The following is a 15,250-nucleotide window of genomic DNA, read 5'->3' on the forward strand; positions in this document are numbered from 1 at the left end:
AATACATATTTTGTGGCATAGAAGTATAAAAGAGATAAATATAAAACCTATATGCATAACAATTTATTACCTTAGAATATAGTTCTGTGGAGAAAGTGGAATGGAAATATAAACTCAAAAAGTTACAGGAATGATAAAATTTCTGATGTAAATGACTGTGCCATTCTCTTTTCATCGTCTAATTCTGTATGCAGAGTAAATTCCAGCTCTTCAAAGCTTTCCTGACCCCCGAACGTGAAAACGGCCTCCCTCCATACCTCGCACATCAGTTCCATCCACGGGACGCTCCACACGCTCAGACTGTTCATTTCTTTCACTGTAAGGATCTGCTCTGTCACTAGACCTTAAACTCTAAGGAGCAGAAATTGTCTTGTTCACACCATCCCTGAGCCCTCCTTAGAACAGTATGGGGCACATACTAGATACTGAAAAAAAATTCATGGAATAAATGCTTTTCTGAGGGCAAATAATGGAGTCTGAGGACTCGGAACCATACTTTTTGGTAAGGCAGAGTAAAACTAACAGGTACATTTGAGTCTGAAATTGGACCCTGAGAGGTCAAGGGCACTCCTCAATAGATGTGTGATTTAAAGCACCTCGATCAGTTTAAACCGGGTTTCCTTACCTGTGAAATGAAGAGGAAGACCCTTTCAGCTCATGATCACCCTCTGTAACTCTACACAGAAAAACACACATTAAAAATCAGCGTGGAAAAAAAATCAGCGTGAAAGTGAGGAAGGGGGAAGAGAGTACCCCCAACAGTAAAGTGGAGTGGGAGTAGGGTGGGAGTGGGGGAAGGAGGGTGGGGGACGGGTAGGGAAAGGGGAGGGTGGCACACGGCCACACAGGGGAGCTGAGGAAAGTGGAAAGGCACCGGTGGGCGGGGGGCGGAGAGTGTAGGTGCGCGTGTGGGCGCGGGGCGATGGGAGGGCGCAGTGGTTTCCCAGGGGGGCTCGAAGGGAGGCCCAGTCTATTTGGCCGGGACTGGCGGGTCAGGTCCGGGGACCCGCGGAAGGAGAGGAGTGTGGAGCGGGTATAGGGGATAGGGTGGCATCTGGCGACAGAGGAGAGGGAGGAGGCGGCTAGGGTCGGCCGAGGAGATCTGGGGGGTGGGCTGCGCAGAGGTTGCGGAGCGGGTACCGAGGAGGGCGCTGGAACTGGGCAGGAGGCGGGGGGGGCGCAAGGAGGCGTTGAGGGAATCTAAGAGGACTCTGGAGGGCACGCAGGGATCGCCGAGGAGCCTCGGGGAGCCCCCGGCAGCGGAAGGGAGCAAATGGGGTGCGGAGGGTTGGGAGGAGCGGTGGAGAGACGCTGCTTGGCGCTGGCGACCGTGGGGCGCACAGGGGGTTGCCGAGGGGGCGCGGCCTACGCGGATGGGCTGGGCGGCGCTCAGAGGAGGGGAGGTGCAGCGGCGCGGAGGGGGCGGGCACCGATGTCCAGCCCGGGGGCGGCCCGGTAGCCGTCGCCTCACTTCCGGGAGAGCCCCGGCTCAGCAGCCGACGCCTGCTCGCCGGCTAAGGCGCGCCTTTTCGCAGCGCGGCTACCCGGCCCTCCCTGAGCGGCGGAGCCGGTGAGCGCGCACGCCAAGTCCAAGCCCAGGTGTCTGCGCGCCCGAGCCTCTCTCTGCTACCATGGGGGCGACTGCACGGCTACTGCGCGCAGTGATCTTGGGGGCCCCGGGTTCGGGCAAGGGCACCGTGTCGTCTCGCATCATCAAACACTTCGAACTGAAGCACCTCTCTAGTGGGGATCTTCTCCGAGACAACATGCTGAGGGGCACAGGTGGGAGCCGGGCCACGGTGCTGGCGGTGCCGGGCCCCCCGAGTCGGGGTTTGCAGGCGGAGGGGCCTGAGTGGGGGCTTGCGGGTGGGGCATGCGGGTCCCGGGACGCGATGCATCTCGTTCCCGCCACCCCAGGGAGCCATCTCGGACTTTGGATGACTGCACCCCGAAATCTCTGGCCCCCGGGGGCGGTTTAGGTGAGTTATTGGAGGAAGGGACTGGGAAGTTAGGACATGCTCAAAGTTCAGAGAATTAAGGAAGCCACTTGGCTTTGTTTGAGAGTCACAGCCCGTTGCAGCCGCTTCTGCGGGCCCATGGGGCTGTACCTTATTCTGCACCTGCCCTTCCACCTGGAAAACGCGTTAGACCTGCTCGGGCATGCTCTTTCTTTTCTGATTTTTGTTATTGTTATTAAGGTCTATGGGATCTTGCAGGTCTGACCTTTCCCCCCATAATCTGAAGGCCAAGTGCTATTTACCCTTATTACAGTGATAAAATTGGCCTTGATCTTTGATAGCCCGAGAGAGTTCTTAAATGCGGAAACTGTTCTTGTGCTTGGTTGTCTGAAAGATTGTTTTGTTTCTTGTGAAAATGAGTTCTTATTATTCGGTCAAAAACCCAGCCAACAAATTTTATCCTTTACAATGGGTGAATGGGTGAATTTTATGGTATGTAAATTAGACTTTAAGAAAGTTGTTTAAAAAGAAAAAGTAAGATGAGTTTTTCCTCAAAAATAGTGATTTATTTTCAAAATACAATCCACTTTGAAATTACTTAAAAAATATATTACGGAAGTATGCCTGCACAAGGCAAAAGGATTAAAAACTGGACAGAAGTATGTAGGAAAAAAAGTTAACTCCTTTTCTCATTCCCTGCCAAAACCTTATTCTTCAGAAGTAAAGAGTGCCTTGTGTTCCTTCTAGAAATGATTATGTGCAAATATATATGTACAGCTATTATTTTTTGCAGTATGTAATTTGCACCAGAGTGTTTTCACTTATATTTGGGCTATCTTTTCCACACGAAAACAGAAAAAGTCACTTCATTCTTTTCAATGTTTGTATAGGTATCTATTTGCTGAATCTACTGTGCTTTATTTAACCAGTTTCCTATTGGTGGGCATTTAGGTAGGTTCTCTTTAAAAACCATTGACAAATAAAGAAAGGAAATGATAGAGACTCTCGTTTTTAGTTTGTCTCTTGGAGTTCTTTGGTTCCTCTGTTCAACACCTAGCAACTATGGTGTATAATTATTTTTATTTCTTTCTCTTCTAACAGTGATCTTAAAAAATATTAATAAACTGTTTTGCAGCTGATCTTTCCTAAAAGATTAAATTCTTTGACTCACTTGCTTGATATTCTTGTTGCAACAAATTTGAAGTAATTAGGTAATACCAAACGGTCCCCAGTACGAAGCAGGTTGGGGCAAGATCCTGCAAAGCAGGAGAATATAAAGCAGTCCTTAAGAGATTCTCTGAAAAATAACTGAGCAGTGGGTTATAACTGTGTGTTTAGGGAACATCTTCTGTGAACAGCCAAAGACATTAATTTGTTAAAATTCAAATCATTTTAATAAAAGTAAATTTAATAACCAATGTTTTTTTCCTTAAAAAATTAAGAAACATTTTTTGTTTATTCTTAACAGCCTGTAACTTGCCTGCAGTCTTGTGCTGTCTTGTGTCTGTTTCACAAAATGGGAGGGGGTGGAGAGTGTATATAGAAACTCTATATTTAACTACATGACTATTCTGTCAATCTATAGCACCTGTAATGAAAAAATAAATTAATTTAAAAAGGGCAGAGAGTAGAAATAGGGAGTGAGGAATGCAGGGTGAGAGAGAGGCCCAACTTTTCTCTGGTGCCTGTCCTTTCTGGAATCCTGCAGTCTTTGTGGGCGTTTCTTTAACAAGAAAAACAAAAAACAGTGGTTGGGGAGGTGTCATGAGATTGTGATTACAGATGTTCTGTATCTGAGTTGGCTGGGATATTTCCCACAGGATCACACAAAAGAGAAGTTTTTAAAATACAGGTTTTAAAAGAAGTCCTTAAAAAGTACTGTGTAGTGTTTTATAGAGAAAGAAAGATACGTTGTGAGAATGTAGAAAAAGAAAATTAAGATTTCCCATAATTCTACCACCAAGAGATAATTATAATGAACTCTTTGGCTTTTTTTCTTGTATTGTTATTTTTTTACTTTCCTCTTTTTTCTCTCTGTTACATTTGTACATATATGTAAAATTGTATTCCAAACTATTGCTTATATTCCTTTTTTCTCACTTATTGCAAGCTTGTTTACACTTAATTTTCATTAAGCAATCTTAAAAATATTTAATTTCATAAAGGCTGTACAATTATATATATTTAAATTTTTTCCTATATTGAACTTTTATATTATTAACCATTTTCTTATGTTTATCTTTTACATAAATACTTGGTACCATGTCTGTTTCCTTCAAGTAAATTCCCTAGTGTGAATTTATGCACATATGGTATCATCAAATACTGCCATAGAAAGATTGTGTCAATTGTTTCTCCCACCAACAGCTCATGAGCATACTTTGTTTCATAACCCGTGGCTGTATTTTATAAGTAAAGTTTAAAATCACTCTAGCAGATATAACAGTGGAGACACATTGACTGGAGCTAGGAAACTTGATTTCTGACCTTTTGACATTTAGTCCAGTCCTCTCATATGGATGAGAAAACTGAGCTCCAGAGAGGTTAAAGAACTTGTTCATTAATAACCGGCAGTTTAAGTGTAGGAGTGGGGTGAAAACCTGAGTCTCCTTGTGTCCCAGTTACTCTTTCCAAAATGCAGTATTTCTCAAGTTTAGATTCATGAGATAATTTTAGGTAGAGAAAAAGTTTTGTATCTATTTATTTCAAAGTATATTTGAGCAAAAAAACCTAAAAGTACAGCAAACTGTAATTTCATGGATATTATAGCTAATAATAATAATAATAAAAAGTGAAGTGGCTTTAAAGGAACATATATATTAAATAATAATTCAGCTATGGCAGAAAGTGTGAAGTTCGCGTGTCATTGTCCAAAGTTTGAGAAACACTGCTCTATGGCATAGGGTTTCTCAAAGACATGACCCTGGGTTAGATGGCTAACCTTTAAAAATCTCATTTGTTCTCATCTGTAAACTGGGAGAGTGGAACTCCATAGATAACTTCAAAACCTCTGTCAGCTCCTCCCAAGATTCTGTGTGTCTAACAAAGCTTTTCTTACATACACCCTTGCAGCATAGGTGTATATAACTAGAACGATATTGATGGTAGAGCAAATTATTTTATAATTATAAAAAATTTAGTTTGTAATAGGCAGTACATTGACATGATTTGAAATTCCAAAAAATGTACAACGGTATTTACTGGACATACCTTTTGAGATATTTCATGCACATAAAGCTGAATGCTTACCTATTCTTCCCTCTTTTTGTTTTCCTCAAATGATAGCATGCTGTATGTACTGTTCTGCAACTTCCTAAATAATATCGCTTTCCATAAGGAGTGCCCCATTTCTTTTTCTTTCTAGCAGCTTTGTTGAGATATAATTTATGTAGCATATGATTCTACCTATTTAAAGTGAACAATTAAATGGATTTAAGTATATTCACATAGGATTGTGCAGCCATCACCACAGTAAATTTTAGAGCATTTTCATCACCTCATACCTCAGATCTATTAGCAGTCACTCCCGTTTATACCCATCTCCCCCCATAGGACCCCAGCAACCACTAATCGACTTTCTGACTCTATAGATTTGCTTATTCTGGACATTTCATATAAATTGAGTCTTACAATATATATGTGACCTTTTGTGTCAGACTTCTTTCACTTAGCATAATGTTTTGTAGGTTCATCCATGTTGTGGTGTGTATCAGTATTTCATTCCTTTCTGTGGCAGAATAATATTCATTTTATGGTTATATCACATTTTATATTCCTATTAATCACTCAATGGAGTAAGGGTTGTTAACTGTTTTCCATTTATTTTATTTTTATATTGAATATTCATATATTATATACTCATGTACCATGTAATCATCCAAATTGTGCAATCAGTGGTTCACAGTATCATCACATAGTTGTGCATTCATCATCTCAATTGATATTTGAACATTTTCATTACTCCAAAAAGAAAGTAAAAATAAGAATAAAGATAAAAAAACAACACCCAAAACATCCCATACCCCCATGCCCCCTATTATTTATTTATTTTTCGTCTTTATTTTCTTACTCATCTGTCCAAACATTGGATAAAGGGAGTGTCCATCCCAAGGTTTTTACAATCACATGGTCACACCATAAATGCGATATAGTTATACAATCATCTTCAAGAATCAAGGCTTCTGGATTATGGTATGAATGTTTTAGGTATTTCCCTCTAGCTACTGCAATACACCAAAAACTGACAAGGGATATCTATATATTGCTAAAGAATAACCTCTAGAATAACTGCTCGATTCTATTTGAAATCTCTCAGCCACTGAAACTTTATTTTCTTTCACTTTTCATCCCCCTTTGGTCAAGAAAGCTTTCTCCATCCCTCTTTCTCTGCATCCTCTCCAGCACTTGTGGTTTTCTGTTTTTTTGATAATAGCCATTCTAGTTGGTGTGAGATGAGATCTCGTTGTGGTTTTGATGTGCATTTCCCTAACAGCCGGTGAGGTTGAGCATCCCTTTGTATGTTTTTGAGCCATTTGTATTTCCTCTTCAGAAAAGGATGACAGTGTCTTTTGCCCATTTTTTAATTGGGTTATCTTTTTGTTGTTGAATTGTAGGATCTCTCTCTATATCCTGGATATTAAACCCTTATCTGATATGTGGTTTCCAAATATTATGCCCCATTGGGTGGGCTGCCTTCTTACTTTCCTGACAAAGTCCCTTGATGCACAAATGTATTCAATTTTCAGAAGATCCCATTTATTTATTTCTTCCTTCATTGCTTGTGCTTTGGGTGTAAGGTCTAGGAAACCACTTCCTATCACAAGATCTGTAAGATATTTCTCTATATTTTCTAAAAGTTTTAGGTTTGAGAAGCACTAATGTTTAGGTCTTTGATCCATTTTGAGTTAATTTTTGTATAAGGTATGACATAGGGATCCTCTTTCAGTCTTTTGGATGTGGATATCCAGTTCTTCAAGCACCGTTTATTGAAGAGCTGCTCCATTCCAGTTGAGTTGACTTGACCACCTTATCGAAGATCAATTGTCTTTAAATGAGAGGCTCTATTTCTGAACACTCAATATGATTCCATTGATCAGTATATTTATCTTTATGCTAGTACTATGCCGTTTTGACCACCATAGCTTTGTAATATGCTTTAAAGTTAGGTGGTATGAACACTTCATTCCTCTTTATCAAGATATTTGTGGCTGTTTGGGGCACCTTGTCCTTCCAAAAAATTTTGCTTATTGGTTTTTCTATTTCTGAAAAGTAAGTTGTTGGGATTTTGATTGGTATTGCATTGACTCCAAAACCAATTTGGGTAGAATACATCTTAACTATATTTAGTCTTCCAGTCCATGAGCATGGTATGTCCTTTAATTTATTTAAGTCTTCTTTGATTTATTTTATGAATTTCTTATAGTTTTCTGTGTATAAATCTTTTCTGACCTTGGTCAAATTTATTCCTAAATATTTGATTCTTTTGGTTGCTATTGTAAATAGAATTTTTTCTTGATTTCCCCCTCAGATTGCTTATAAGTAGTGTATAGAAACACTACTGATTTGGGTGTGATGATCTTGTACCCTGCCATTTTGCTGTACCCATTTATAAGCTCTAGTACCTTAGCCATAGTTTTTCAGGATTTTTGAAATTTAGTATCATGTCATCTGAAAACAAAGTTTTCCTTCTTCCTTTCCAATTTGGATGCTTTTATTTCTTTTTCTTGCCTATTGCTCTAGATAGAACTTCCAGCACAGTGTTGAATAACAGTGGTGACAGTGGGAATTCTTGTCCTGTTCCTGATTATAGGGAAAGCTTTCAGTCTTTCCCTTTGAGTATGATGTTGTGGGTTTTTCATATATTCCCTTTATCATGTTGAGGAAGTTCCCTTCTCGTCCTATCCTTTGAAGTGTTTTCTTCAAGAAAGGATGTTGAATTTTGTCAAATGCCTTTTCTGTATCAATTGAGATGATCATGTGTTTTTTCTACTTTGATTATTGATAAACTGTATTACGTTAATTGATTTTCTTGTGTTGAACCAGACTTGCATAACTGGAATAAATCCCACTTGGTCATAATGTATATTTCTTTTAACATGCTACTGGATTTGATTTGCAAGAATTTTGTTGAGGATTTTTGCATCTATATTAATTAAAGAGATTGGTTTGTAATTTTCTTTTCTTGTAGTATCTATCTTTGGCTTTGGTATTAGGGTGATGTTAGCTTCATGGAATGAGCTAGGTAGCTGTTATTAGTTTGTTAAGCTGCCAGAAAGCAATATACTAGAAATGGACTGCTTTTAAAAAGGAAATTTAATAAGTTACAAGTTTACAGTTCTGGTGCCGAGAAAATGTCCAAACTAACACACCAACAAGAGTTACCTTCACTCAAGAAAGGCTGATACCACCCAGAACAGCAAGTGGCTGGAATCTGCTAGTCCCTTGCTCCATTGCGTTCAGCCTCTGTTTCCTGTGGAGGCTCCTTACTTGGTATCTGCGGGCCTTCACTTAGCTCCTCTGGGACACAACTCTGGGTTCTGTTTTGCTTAGCATATCATGGGAAGGCACGTGGTGATATCTGCTCAGCCCTGCATCTCCAAACATCTGGGTCTCATGTTGACTCTGTCAGCTCTGAAGCAACTGCTCTCTAAGCATCTGATCTGTTAGCTTTGAAGCAACTTGTTTCTTCCAAATGTTTCCCTGTTAAGGGACTCTGGTAAACAAATCAAGACCCACCTTGAATGGGTGGAGTCACATCTCCATCTAATCAAAAGGCCACACTCACAATTGGCCATGCCACATCTAATAATAATAACCTAATCAAAAGTTTCCACCATATAATATTGAATCAGGATTAAAAGAAATGGCTGTCTCCCACAGGATTGGATAAGAATTAAAACATGGCTTTTCTAGGATATATAATAGTTTCAAACTGGCACAGTAGCTTCCCCTCCTCATCAGTTTTTTTTTTGAGGAGTTTGAGCAAGATTAGTACTAATTCTTTTTTGAATGCTTGGTAGAATTCACATATGAAGCTGTTTGGTCCTGAACTTTTCTTTTTTGGGGAGCTTCTTGATGACTGATTCAGTCCCTTTACTTGTAATTGCTTTGTTGAGGTCATCCGTTTCTTCTTAAGTTAATGTTGGTTGCCTTTTAGGAAGTTGTCCATTTTATCTACATTGTCTAGTTTATTAGCTTATATTTGCTCATAGTATTCTCTCATTATCTTCTTTAATTCTGTGGGGCTGGTAGTTATGTCCCCTCCTCCATTTTTTATTTTATTTGCATCCTCTCTCCCTCTCTCTTTTTTTTTTTTTTTTTGTGTTGTCTACCTAGCTCTAAGGGTCCATTGAGTTTATTGATTTTTCTTGAAGAACCAAATTCTGTTTTGTTGATTTTCTCTATTGCTTTAATGTTCTCAATTTCATTTATTTCTGCTGTAATCTTTGTTATTTCTTTCCTTCTGTTTGCTTTAGGATTAATTTGCTGTTGTTTTTTTAATTTGCTGGTATTTTTCTAGTTCCTCTAGGTGAACAGTTAATTCCTAGATTTTTGCTCTTCTTTTTTTAAATATAGGCAGTTAGGGCAATAAATTTCCCTTTCAGCACTGCCTTTGCTGCATCCTGTAAGTTTTGATATATTGTGTTTTCATTTTCATTTCCCTTGAGATATTTACAGATTTCTCTTGTAATTTCTTTCTTGACCTCTGTTTTGTTTAGTAGTGTGTTGTTTAGCCTCCATATTTTTCTGAATTTTCTGGCCTTCCACCTGTTATTGATTTCCAACTTCATTCTATTATGATCTGAGCACGTGTTTTGTATAATTTCAATCTTTTGGAATGTATTGAGACGTGTTCTGTGACCCAACATGTGGTGTATCCTGGAGAATGATCTATGAGCACTTGAGGAAAATGTGAATCCTGCTGGGGTGTAATGTTCTGTAAATGTCTGTTAAGTCTAGTTCATTTATCTTATTATTCAAAATCTTTGTTTCCTTGTTGATCCTCTGTCTAGGTGATCTATCCATTGATAAGAACGGTATATTGAAGTCTCCAAATATATTGCAGAGGTCTACTTCTCCTTTCAGTGTTGTCAGTGTGTGTCTCTTGTATTTTGGGGCACTCTGGCTCTACACATAAATATTTACGATTGTTATGTCTTCTTAATGAATTGACCACTTTATTAATACATAGTGTCCTTCTTTGCCTCTTTTAATTGTTTTACATTTGAAGTTGAATTTGTCTGCTACTAGTATAGCTACCCCTGTTCTTTACTGGTTGCGGTTTGTGTGAAATATCTTTTTCCAACCTTTTACTTTCAACCTATTTTTGTCCTTGGGTCTAAAGTGAGTCTCTTGTAGACAGCATTTAGATGGGTCTTGGTTTTAAATCCATTCTACCAGTGCATGTCTTTTGATTGGGAAGCTTAATCCATTAACATTTAATGTTTCTACTGTAAAGGCAGTACTTCCTTCTACTGTTTTGTCTTTTAAATGTCACATCTTTTTTTCTCTCTCTCTCTTTTTACTCTTTCCTATAGTCATCATTTCTACATCTTCTCCAGACTTCTCTTTCCTGTATTCCTATCTGTCTGTAGTGCTTCCTTTGGTATCTCTTGCAGAGTAGGTCTCTTGTTCACAAACTCTCTCAGTGTCTGTTTGTTTTTAAATATTTTAAACTCTTCCTCATTTTTTTTTTATTAATTAAAAAAAGAATTAACAAAACAATTAGAAATCATTCCAATCTACATGCACAATCAGTAATTCTTAATAACATCACATGGTTGCATATTCATCATTTCTTAGTACATTTGCATCGATTTAGAAAAAGAAATAAAAAGACAACAGAATAAGAATTAAAACAATAATAGAAAGAAAAAAAACAAAAAACCTATACCTCACATGCAGCTTCATTCAGTGTTTTAACATAATTGCATTACAATTGGGTAGTATTGTGCTGTCCATTTCTGAGTTTTTATATCCAGTCCCGTTGTACAGTCTGTATCCCTTCAGCTCCAATTACCCGTTCTCTTTTTTTTTTTTAATTAATGGAAAAAAAGAGATTAACCCAACATTTAGAGATCATACCATTCTACATCTTCCTCATTTTTTAAGAACGGTTTTGTTGGGTATAGAATTTTTGGCAAGTTTTCTCTGTCTTAAATATATCATACCACTACCTTCTTACCTCCATGGTTTCTTCTGAGAAATCTGCACATAGTCTTATCGAGCTTCCCTTGTAGGTGATGGATTGTTTTTCACTTGCTGTTTTCAGAATTCTCTCTTTGTCTTTGATATTTGACAATCTGATTAGTAAGTCTGTTGGAGTAGGTCTATTTGATTATATTTTGTTTGGGGTATGCTGCACTTCTGGGATCTGTAATTTTATGTCTTTCATAAGAGATGGGAAATTTCCAGTGATTATATTCTCCCTTTTATGCTTTCTACCCCTTTCCCTTCTCTTCTCTTTCTGGGACACACATAATACGTATATTTGTGCATTTCATATTGTCACTCAGTTCCCTGAAGCCTGTTCATTTTTTCCCCATTCTTTTCTCTATCTGTTCTTTTGTGTGTAGGATTTCAGATGTCCTGCTTTCTAGTTCACTGATAATTTCTTCTTCTTCTTCAAATCTACTTATAGATTTGAAACACACTGTCTCCATTGTGTTTGTCATTATTGTGCCTTTCATTCCCATATGTTCTGCCATTTGTTTTTTCAAATTTTCAAGTTCTTCTTTATGGTTACCAATGTCTTCTTTACATCCTTCATCTCTTTTGCCATATCTTCCCTCACTCATTGATATGGTTTAGCATGACTGTTTGAACATTTTAAATTAGTTGTTTCAACTGCTATATCTTGTTTGAAGTGTCAGTTTGTTTCCTTTACTGAGCCATATCTTTGTTTTTCCTAGTGTGACTCATAATTTTTTTTTGCTGGTGTCCAGGTATCTGATTTCCTTGATTAATTTACTCCGGAGGTCATTTTCACTCTTTTACCTTGGGTTTTCTTGTTGATTGGCTTTTTTCTCTAACTGTTCTTTGGCATTCAGTTTGACTTATTCTAGACCTCTAGTGTAGCTTCTTTTTAACTGGTTAAAAATTTTCCACTCTGGTTTTTCTGGTTCTTACCCTGCCTTAATGGAACCTTTGTTGTTGTTTTTAAGAAAGATCACTAAGATATGATTGACCACAATCAGATTTTCCAGTCTAGACAGGCCCGGGTCTCAGGAGGAGGGTGTAATCAGTGTCTAGTTTTCCTGAAGATGAGACCCAACAGTTTGTCAGAGTTTCCTGTGAAGCCTCTGGACTTTGTGCTTTTCCTAGCCTACCCAGCAGGTGGCACTTGTGAGCCCAGGGCTCCCCATAGGTGTAAAGTGGTGTGGTGCTTTTAATTCTCAGTAGACTTGCCCCTGCCAGGGACGTGGTAGAGACAGGCTGAGGTAGAAGGTGGGCTTAAGCTATTTCTGTTTTCTAGCCCCTGGGATCTAAATTCTCTGAATGAGCACTGACACTTGAGCTGGGCTCTGCCCTCCTTTTCTTGGGGAAGATATGTGCTTCAGAGAATTATTTACTTCACTTGATTCCTTACTTTATCTTTCAGGCCTAACTTAATTCCATTCTTGCCTGGGTCAGTGCTGGCAATTGAAAATTCCCGAGGCTTTCTCTACTGAGCTACCTAGAATAGTTTAAAGAAAAAAAAAAAGAAGAAAAAGAAATCCCTTTACAGAGCCAGTCCCCAACCCCCAAATTTTGTGAGTCAGGGGCTGGAGTTGATATGGGTCTATGTGCCCCTTTTCTTGGGGGCACATCCCTTTTCCAGTATTCTGAGCTCGGCTGACTCCAAAGCCTCTGTTTGTTGTTGTTCTTTCTTCTTTCTTTCATCAGTCTCACCTCATCTCTGCTGGGAGAGACCTCAGGATTCCTTTCCTCCTTGCTCTGAGTTTATCTGTGTTTGGAGCTCATATTCAGCAGTCCAAATTTGTTCATTGGAACTGCAGTTGGAGCCTGGTTGAGCTGCCTTCCCTCGCTCCCAGCAGATACTGCTTCTTTTCCCCACAGGGAAGTGTCTCCACCTGAGCCTGCCATGCCAGTTGGGAAGGGGTGTCAACCTCTGGAGCTTTACTTACAGTTCTGTGCTGTGATCTTGGCCCTTCCTGCCACTCCAGCCTGGTATATGATATGTGTCTGGTCACAGATGTCCCCCAAACAGTTGTTCCAGATAGTTCCTGGCTATTTACTAGCTGCTCTATAGGACAAACTAAATTCTATACCTCCGTACACTGCCATCTTGCCCTGCCTTCATTTACTTTTTTATGGCTGCATAAATTATATTTTATGTGTATTCCATAGTTTGTTTAAATAGTTTAAAGAGCAATTTTAAAAAGATGGATCTGATAATGAATACAAAGAAAGTAGGCTTTTGCTGGATTGATCATTTTTAACAAAATAAGTTAGGTCTTTTTAAATTCCACTGCTAGAATCCAGGAGAATTCAGGCAGATGTCTGTCCAGTCCCTCCATTTATCCATGGTTCTATCAAGCACCTGATATATGCTAGGTGCTGGAGATGCAGAGATGAATAAATTTCCCTGGAGGTGCTCACAGGCAGGGTGGGCAGGCGGACCGCATGTAAATAGATAGTTTTAGCAGTGTGTGAAATACTCCAATAGAGACAAGTTTGTGATATTATAGGGGTCCAGAGAAAGGAAGCCTCACTATGAAAGGCCCATTAAGATATGATTTGAAAGATGAGTAGGAACTATCAGGCAGAGTAAGAGAGAAGCGGTCTTGTGCAAAGCTAGGAGGACCATGGCTAAATAAAGCTCCTTGCTGGGGGTGTGGTTTGCAGGTACCGTGCACATCGGGGGTTGGAGGGAGGTTACCCTGGTGGGGCCAGACGTAGTGGGCCTCTATGCGGTTCTGGAGTTGTGGATTTTATCTGAAAGTGAAGAGGAGGGGCGGGAATACAGACCCGGAATGGCACCTGAGGAGGAGGAGATGAGGCGATGGCTAGAGGGAGGGTCAATGGTTGATGGAGGTTTTGGTTGTCAATATAATTCTCGTGAAGTATCCTATGTATGAAAGCATTATGATGCCTTTGTATCATTAAAAGAAGAAAAATAAAATGCACACCTGTTTACCCACCACCAAAAAGGAAACTGTATTTTGGGGGGCCACCTATGTACCCCTCCCAGTTACGTCTCCTTGTCATCTCCCAGAGGTAATCACTGTGCTGACTTGTCTGACATTTTAAAAAGATATTTTTTAAAAATCCCTTGATTGCTGTAAGTTTATTTAATTCATTCCCTGTCATTGTCCTAGATTTATTATACTTTTTATTGAAAAGTTTTTTCAAAACTTTTAGAAAGTAAAGTTTATTACATAAAAGCAGGAACTAGGTTACATTTCTGTTGTCTGTTCCTTGGTGAATGTGAAAGAGAACTATTATTTACAGACTGGTCAAGTTCCTTTTTTGTATTGTTTGAGCTGGTCACACAGAAGTTGTTTCCACCTCCTTTAGAGATGAGGTATGATTGGTTTTGGATAATACTGTATGAATGACCAGGCTTTAAAGGGAGGTCACAGAATTAACAATGGCTTTTTATGTAATACAAACACTCATTTCCCAGATTTGTTTCCATGCTTTAGGAGTTCCAATTATTATCCTTAAAAGCTGGTCTTGACCTCTCCTGTTTTTCTATAACATTCTTTCCCTATTTTTATATAAATTTATAGAAAGTTAACATGAATAATTTACCTTTAAACATTAGTATTATGGTTATTAGTGAAGTGCTATTTCAGATATAAGATAATGATGAAATTGTGGTCTAGCTTTTTGTATTTTGTAAGTGTGGAAGCATCTAAATTTGTTCATTTTTGAATAAAAAAGAAAACAGTATTTTTATAAGAAGTCTATTCAGAAATCATATTTAATTATTGGCAATCAAGCCAATAAATATTTACCAAATGTCTAATGAAAATGGTTGATTACAATTCTTGCTTAAAATTGGGAGGGAGGTAAGAATTTGAAACGTAAATCACAAACTGTGATTTTGAAGTAGGGTGTTGAATTGTTTTTTCTTTATAAATAAACTCCAGTAGAAGCATTACAGGCTTAAAGTTTTAATAAATATTGCAGATAAATGTTTATTGGGTAGAGAAATTTGTTCATGACAAATAAAAATATAGATTATTAGACTAGTCATAGAATTATCCCATTTTTGCTTTTAAATATGTTTCCACAACTGAAAACATCTGAAGTTTTTATAATTATTTGTTTTAATGATATTTATC

General features: G+C 38.7%; 1 protein-coding gene across 1 annotated transcript in view; it reads left to right on the forward strand.

Moving 5' to 3' along the window:
- Positions 1–1,483: 1,483 nt before the first annotated feature.
- AK3 (adenylate kinase 3) overlaps positions 1,484–15,250 on the forward strand; it is a 51,743-nt gene continuing 37,976 nt past the window's right edge. The window contains exon 1 of the mRNA XM_077148275.1: positions 1,484–1,782. Within this exon, the coding sequence (XP_077004390.1) occupies positions 1,632–1,782 (151 nt within the window). The 5' untranslated portion in view covers positions 1,484–1,631. The remainder of the gene's footprint in view (positions 1,783–15,250) is intronic.

This window comes from Tamandua tetradactyla, chromosome 2 (assembly GCF_023851605.1).
Source record: "Tamandua tetradactyla isolate mTamTet1 chromosome 2, mTamTet1.pri, whole genome shotgun sequence".
Taxonomy (NCBI): domain Eukaryota; kingdom Metazoa; phylum Chordata; class Mammalia; order Pilosa; family Myrmecophagidae; genus Tamandua; species Tamandua tetradactyla.